Source organism: Aethalodelphis obliquidens, unplaced genomic scaffold (assembly GCF_003676395.1).
Source record: "Aethalodelphis obliquidens isolate GAN/ISIS:26980383/991018 unplaced genomic scaffold, ASM367639v1 scaffold73, whole genome shotgun sequence".
Classification (NCBI taxonomy): Eukaryota; Metazoa; Chordata; class Mammalia; order Artiodactyla; family Delphinidae; genus Aethalodelphis; species Aethalodelphis obliquidens.
This window is the reverse complement of record NW_020838017.1, coordinates 2953666-2960518: the sequence shown is the minus strand read 5'-3', so window position 1 is coordinate 2960518 and position 6853 is coordinate 2953666. Positions and strand designations below refer to the sequence as shown.

General features: G+C 44.9%; 1 protein-coding gene across 2 annotated transcripts in view; it reads right to left on the bottom strand.

Moving 5' to 3' along the window:
- Positions 1–5020, bottom strand: part of BMS1 (BMS1 ribosome biogenesis factor) — a 46200-nt gene extending 41180 nt beyond the window's left edge. The window contains exons 1-4 of one of the 2 annotated variants that reach the window (XM_027091774.1): positions 4915–5020; positions 2819–3028; positions 1897–2087; positions 815–894 (exon numbers count right to left, since the gene is read on the bottom strand). In XM_027091774.1, coding sequence (XP_026947575.1) covers positions 815–894; positions 1897–2087; positions 2819–2994 — 447 coding nt within the window. In that variant the 5' untranslated portion in view covers positions 2995–3028; positions 4915–5020. Of the gene's footprint in view, positions 1–814; positions 895–1896; positions 2088–2818; positions 3029–4689; positions 4865–4914 lie in introns of those variants that run through there. The other variant, XM_027091775.1, reaches the window with a different exon arrangement.
- Between the last annotated feature and the right edge of the window lie 1833 nt (positions 5021–6853).

Genomic DNA, 6853 nt, shown 5'->3' with positions numbered 1-6853 from the left:
AGGCTCAGCGGCCATGGCCCACGGGCCCAGCCGCTCTGCGGCATGTGGGATCTTCCCGGACCGGGGCACGAACCCGTGTCCCCCGCATCGGCAGGCGGACTCTCAACCACTGCGCCACCAGAGAAGCCCTATTTTTGCTAGTTTTAAAGGTAATTAACAGACATTAACATTTCTGTAAATGCAATCAAGGCTGTACAATTTCCAGATGCTGAGTGCAGTACAGATTTTCTATTATAAACTCTGACAACTTCTCAAGGGTAATCCATGAGATTTTTTACCCAATATGGTAAAAAGATCCATATTTTATCATAATCATTAAGAACAGAGTTTCTGGCACCATCAAGAGCAGAATTCTCATCCTCGGAAAAATTGCTTAAATTCTGGGAGCCTCGACTTCATCATACGTAAACTAGAGATAACACCTACTTACCTCTAAGGCATACTGGGGGATTAGATGAGCTAAATTTGTAGAAAGCTGTTAGCACAGTGCCTAGTAAGGGTCCAAGAAATGGTACTATTATAAACTCGTATGTATGTATGCATATCTTAATGAGCTTTTATTAGCTACATTCATTAAAGGTTTTCTCTGACCTACGGTCTACTTTTAGATTTCAGAATACATTTCATTATGCACATTCTATTTTTACTATAACAATTATTGTCATCATCAATTCAAACACATCTTTTGTATCCCTGATGATACTCATCATTTTTTTAATAATCTTAAATCTTTCTTCCCTTCAACATGGGATAAATAACTTATCACATTGCTGTAAATCCCCATCAGAAACCCATGCTGCCCCCAATGACTTACCAAATCCGCTACTTTAGCCAGATCAATCATCATGTTAATGTCACATCCACATTCAATAATGGTGAGTCTGCGCTTTTTACCTATAAGTGAAAAGATGAAAATTTTACTTTTAAAAAGCCTTGGAAAAAAATCTGTTAACTCTAATTATTATTTTTAATTGCATCTAGTAAAGCACCTTGTACATTCACAAGAGTATGCCAGAAGTTCATTTTTATAGGAGAAAACTGATCAAATAAAGTAAATATCAAATAAAGTAAATTAGTTTTCTTGTTAGGTTCTCTAATTTTAAAATAATATCAAAAGCCTACCCATAGGAATCAAGTGCTCAAATAGGTAAAATTCCAACTGGAATGGGCAGACAAGTAGGCTTCATGATGGCTGTGATCCTACTGTTCAGCAGTGGGCCAAAGCTTCTATCTCTATCAAAGCTTCCCCTGTTCTCACTACAGCGAAAAAACCCTCAAACCTAATGCAACAGAATGTTCATGGAGCAATCATTATTTCAAATTAAGCTAAAAACAAATCAGTCAAAATGATGGGAATGCCTTAAAGAAAAAGAAAAGCCTCAATCCAACTATATTATTACTATGAGAAGAGATTTCAGATTCTACCACTGCCATCTGGGAACTTGTTTCATCCTCCCTCAGACTTTAGAAACATCACCATTTCCCAGAGCAGACAAATTCTCACAGGAAAAAGAAAGGAAAAACTCCCTCACTTCCACAAGAACGTGGCTTCAGGAGGGCAAACAGGTGCACCTGGTACATAGCAGGTACTCATTATCTGTTAAATGAAGGTGCTCACCATAACCAAGCCAGCCTGCCCAGGCCTGCCAAGCCTTTCAGAGGAGCACAGCTGGCAAATCCATACAACAGTTACAATAGGTATACATCTACACCATTATTATCTCTGGGAATCTATCCTTTTCTGAAGCTACAGCCACCTTAATAAAAGTACAAGAGGAGTAACATGGAGTGACAATATTACTTTACCATTTACCAGTGAAGAAAATGTTAAACAAAGACATGCATGTCCCACAGATGACAACACCTGCCATGTCAGTCTGTGACAGCACCTCCTACCTGACACGATTGTCACAGGGCCTCTGATCTCTGTCAGCTTCTGCCTGGTAAAGTTCCGAATGAGGCACTGGATCAAAGTGCTCTTTCCAACTTTTGGAGGCCCCATCACCACTACCACTATTGGTGGGGGCTCTAGTGGAGTTCGATCAACCACTGGAATGTGATGCTTTTTTGTCTTCAAATCCTGAGTCCTATTTGTTTTTAAAAAAAAAAAAAAGTAAATTCACTTTCAAAATATAAAAGGCATCATCCCTAGAAGCACAAACTTTAAAGAGAGCAGAACAGACAATATGTGAATACAATTAGCTTGTTAACTTCTGGCGCCAATCCAAATAACCACTTCAGTAAATATATACAACACAATAGCAGAGCTGAAAACTATACACACCTTAAATCTGATTGCCTTATTAGTTGACTTTAATAGTTTAAAAAGAAAACAAGAGGCAAACATGGAGGCAGTGTACCATAATAAATAAAAGGAGAGACTATTGGGTTAAATTTGGCTCTCCTACTAGGAGAAGTTAATTCAATAATGTTTAAAGTACACTGCCTTTAAAGTACATATAATAAGGACCCATTAAATAAAGCTGTTTAATACTACATACTCCAATTATATGAAACATATCCAGAAAATAACACAAGCACACCTGTTACCATAGAGATTGTTTAAAGTTTACAAACAAAACAAATTCTATAAAGAAAAACTCTTTTTCTCTTGGACAAAAGAACCCAATCAGTGTGCAGATGCTGGAGGCAAAGTGACATCCACAGCAAAGACTTCTCACATTTCAGTAAAAGAAATATGACTTGCACCTCCATGTCCTTCAGAGTTGGAACAGACTCATGAATCCAAACCTCTGGAGAGGCTCCTACTAGTTAAAAAGAATAATTGGAAGAACCACTAGACTCCAGCTAAACATACCTGTGAAAGGACCTCGCCATCCGCACAGCAGACTGGACTGCAAATGCTTTGGGGTTTCGCTTCCGGGCATCTTCCTCATCTCCAATTTGGAGATCCTGCAGACGACGTTTCTTCTTCTTTTCAGCTTTGGGCCCACTGTTTTTCTTTCTATGTTTCTTCTGGTCCTTAGTCTCCATAGTAGCTTTTTACCAATCCACAACTAACTCTAACCTACGGTGAGTTGGGTGGGGGCAGGGGAAGCATTTTACAATCCAGAAAACACCCAGAGAAAAACAGTAAATTTCATTTACTTCTTTACGAAGAGATATATATTTGTTTACCCAACAGGTGTGGAAACTGCTTAATATTATCCCGACTTTTGGCACTTCCCTGGTGGCGCAGTGGTTAAGAATCCGCCTGCCAATGCAGGGGACACGGGTTCGAGCCCTGATCTGGGAAGATCCCACGCGCCGCAGAGCAGCTAAGCCCGTGTGCCACAACTACTGAACCTGAGCTCTAGAGCTCGCGAGCCACAACTACTGAGCCCTTGTGCCGCAACTACTGAAGCCGGCATGCCTAGTGCCCGTGGTCCGCAACAAGAGAAGCCACCGCAACGAGAAGCCCGTGCACCGCAACGAAGAGCAGCCCTCGCTCACTGCAACTAAAGAAAGCCCGGGCGCAGCGACGAAGACCCAACGCAGCCAAAGACAAATAAAATAAAATAATTATCACCAATTTCACTTATCTCTATTATGCTATAAATTAGTTACCTCTGCTTAAGTTACTTTTTATTTGTCCTAAATGTCTACATTAGCACTGTCCGTTTCTGCAATGATGAAAATATTCTATATTTTTCAGCACAGTAGCCACCAGCCACATGTAGCTACTGAGAACTTAAAATGTACCTAGTGAAACTGAGAAACTGAATTTTAAATTTTATTTAATTTTAATTAATTCAACTCTAAATTTAAATAGCCATATGTGACCAGTGGTTACCATACTAACTCAGCCCTAAATATCAACTGGACTAATGAAGTGGCCTCCAAACTTACACTATTTTTAAGATATTTTATTCTGAAAAACTAAATCATTTTAACAACCCTCCAACATAATAGCAGTATTACTTTTACAACTGTTGAATATGTAAAATTTTCAAGTTCTAATACTCATCTATATGCCTTTAAAAAACAGCAGTATCTCCGTGCGTGAGATCTGACTGACTCTGGATGATGCCTGGACACCACATGGATTTGTAGAAACCCTTACAATGATTTCTGAGAGGCCCAGGAATTTATGGCCCATAAGTGGGAAACCACTGGATTAGAGAGTTCTTTAGAAAATTGGGTCGCATACAATCTGCTGCGCTTGCTTGAAAAAAAGAAGGGGTGGGGTGGGGGGGGTCACTTCATTCAATTAAGATACTGAATTCATTTCAGTTCGATATATATTTGCATCGGCCTATAATGCACTAGGCATTGTGCATGGAGACGGCTACAGCTGCGATCTGAACTAGTGGAAGAAATATAAACCCATGTCTTCTGTACCATGCTATAAGGGCCGCATCAGAAGTCTGCACAACCGCTGGAGGTCAGCCAGAGGTTTCCCACGGACACACACCAGAGGAAACAGAAAGTCCACATATACCAGCATAATGTCAAAAAATCCTAGCCGGGAGTCAGGAGAGCTGGGTTCTAGGAACGCTTTCACTAAACAGCTGTAGAATTCCAGAGACATTATTTCTCTTCTCCACTATATTTGGGTTCCGACTTGTACTGATGCCTTCCTCCTTTTTTCGGGGTATAGGGGTGGGAAAAGCACAATTTGGAGTCCACAGATCTGGCTCCGGTTTAAGTCACCTGCTAGGATTACCCCGGTAGGAAACGACCTCTCACCTCTCCCTGTCACCTCCCCTCCCGGTCCCGGCTCTCTGCGTGAATTCATTCAGCACTTCTCCGGCCGGTACCAAATATGTCTGCCCGGGCCACGAGGCGCTGCCCGGGGCAGACTGTCCGGGAGAACCGAGCGAGGACCTTACCACGCGCGCGACTCGCGACCCTCCCGGAGTCCCAGCCCCGAAGACCCCACCGCCGCCGCCTAACCCACCACGCGACCGTTACCGGGAACGCAACTGCTGCTCCTCCTCAGGCCCGCACAGACAGCGCCGGAAACGGAAATGCAACGTACCCGAGGACTCTACACGCCGGCGGGAAACAAGGAGGCCAAAGAAAGAGAACTGCGGAGGGACGACTTTCAGGGGAAGACCGAAGGACGGCTCGTGATTGGCTGAGGGCGGACGCAGGCAAACTCTGCGCGGTGCTCTCCACCTGGAGGCCCGCCCCGCCGCCGCTGCCGCGCCGCGGGGCGCCGCTTCGCAGCCCAGTGTCCGCCCTGCACTGGTGATACCCTGAGTCTCCGAGCCCCGGGTGCAGCGCACGACCGAGTTCACCCGGAGGCAGTGGTGACGGTGCGGCATGGTACCAGCTCCCCGGTTCGGGACAAAAGCCAGAAATAACACATTTATCCTGGTCATCCCGGAGTCAATGCGCCGGCCCACTCCTGAAGCCCCAGGCACTGCGTCCTCCGACTGGCCCAATGGAATAGCACTTGGCTGGGAGTCTCAATGGTTGGTCCGCTTGCTCATCCTTAAAGATGACAGGGCTGGAGATTTCTCGGACGTCTTCAGTGCTAGGACCCTCTTTGCTGGGACCAACAGACTCTTAGGGCAGGGACAGACTCTGACCCAGCACGAAATGCTTTGGCCTTTCTCTGTTGCAGGAAAAAGAGCTTTCCCTGGGGGATGCCCGTCTTGCTCTTTTCTTGAAGCACAGCTTTGCCTTCCCAGGGCTCTGCCCATTCCCACCTCTCGGGTGAGCTGGAATGCCCTAGTGCCTACAAAGCTAGGTACATTTTCAGAGTTTGAATCTCCCTCTTGTCTTGGAGGCTTTCTTTTCAATATGATCCCACCAAAGCACCCGAGGCTCAGTTCTTCTACCTCACAAAACTAGGCTCATCTATGCTTCGTGCCTTTCCACAGCGGACCTGTTCTCTCCCTCAGCATCCCACAGGTATTCACTCTGCCTACACTACACATTCTGTGCTGTGCTTGGGAGGCTGCTGTATAGGGCACACACTTCTCTCATCTGTGAAGAGCTTATAATTTTGTGACACCCTGCAACACTGTCCCCCTCACTTCTTGGAGATTTCAGTGTACAGGTACGTAATCCTTCTAACAACCTCTTGGCTCCATGAATCCCACTCCTATCCTCTTTCTTACCGCAGACTCTCACTCTCCCTGTGATCACACACCCTAGACTTTGTCCCGTTCAAGGAATGGAACCCTGGAAGCATCCCACTATAACCACCACCTGCTCTCTTTACAGGTTACTCCCTCTAATGCCCTGAAATCAAGACTTCGTAACCCTACCTACACCTCCAACCCACATCGTACTACCTTATTCCCTTATGACTTCTCCCTCCCTAGTAACCTAGCTTAAACTCCATGGTCAATCATTATCAGCAGTGTCTTGCATCCTCAACTCCCTCACCTCCCTGTCGCCTCATCATACCTGCTTGGTAAATTGAGAGCCCTGGATAAAGCCAGTTGCCCATCTACTCCATACTACAGCAGTGCATGGCTGGAGGAAAACCCAGAACCATGCTGACTACCCTCACTTTAATAATTCTAACTTTGCCTGGTCTATGCCATTCTTCTAAATGTGTATTTCACACCTCCTCTTCCCTCTTCAATCCTTCTCACCACCTCCCCCTTCCTTGCTTTCTACTTCACTGAGAAAATGGAAGTGGAGACTCCCGCCACCAAAGACTTCCACCACATCCAGCTGTGTCCCTCTCTGCTGCCTGCCTGTTACTGTAGATGAACTACCCCTGTGTCCACCTAAAGGAATTCTGTACTTGAGTGCTGGATTCCATCATCCCTTACTACTCGAGGGCATCACTCCAGCCCGTCTGTTCTCTCCCCAGCATCATCAGTCTTTATTGGACTATTCCCATCACACAGCACGTAGTTATTTCTCTCATCTTCAAAACGAACTCCAC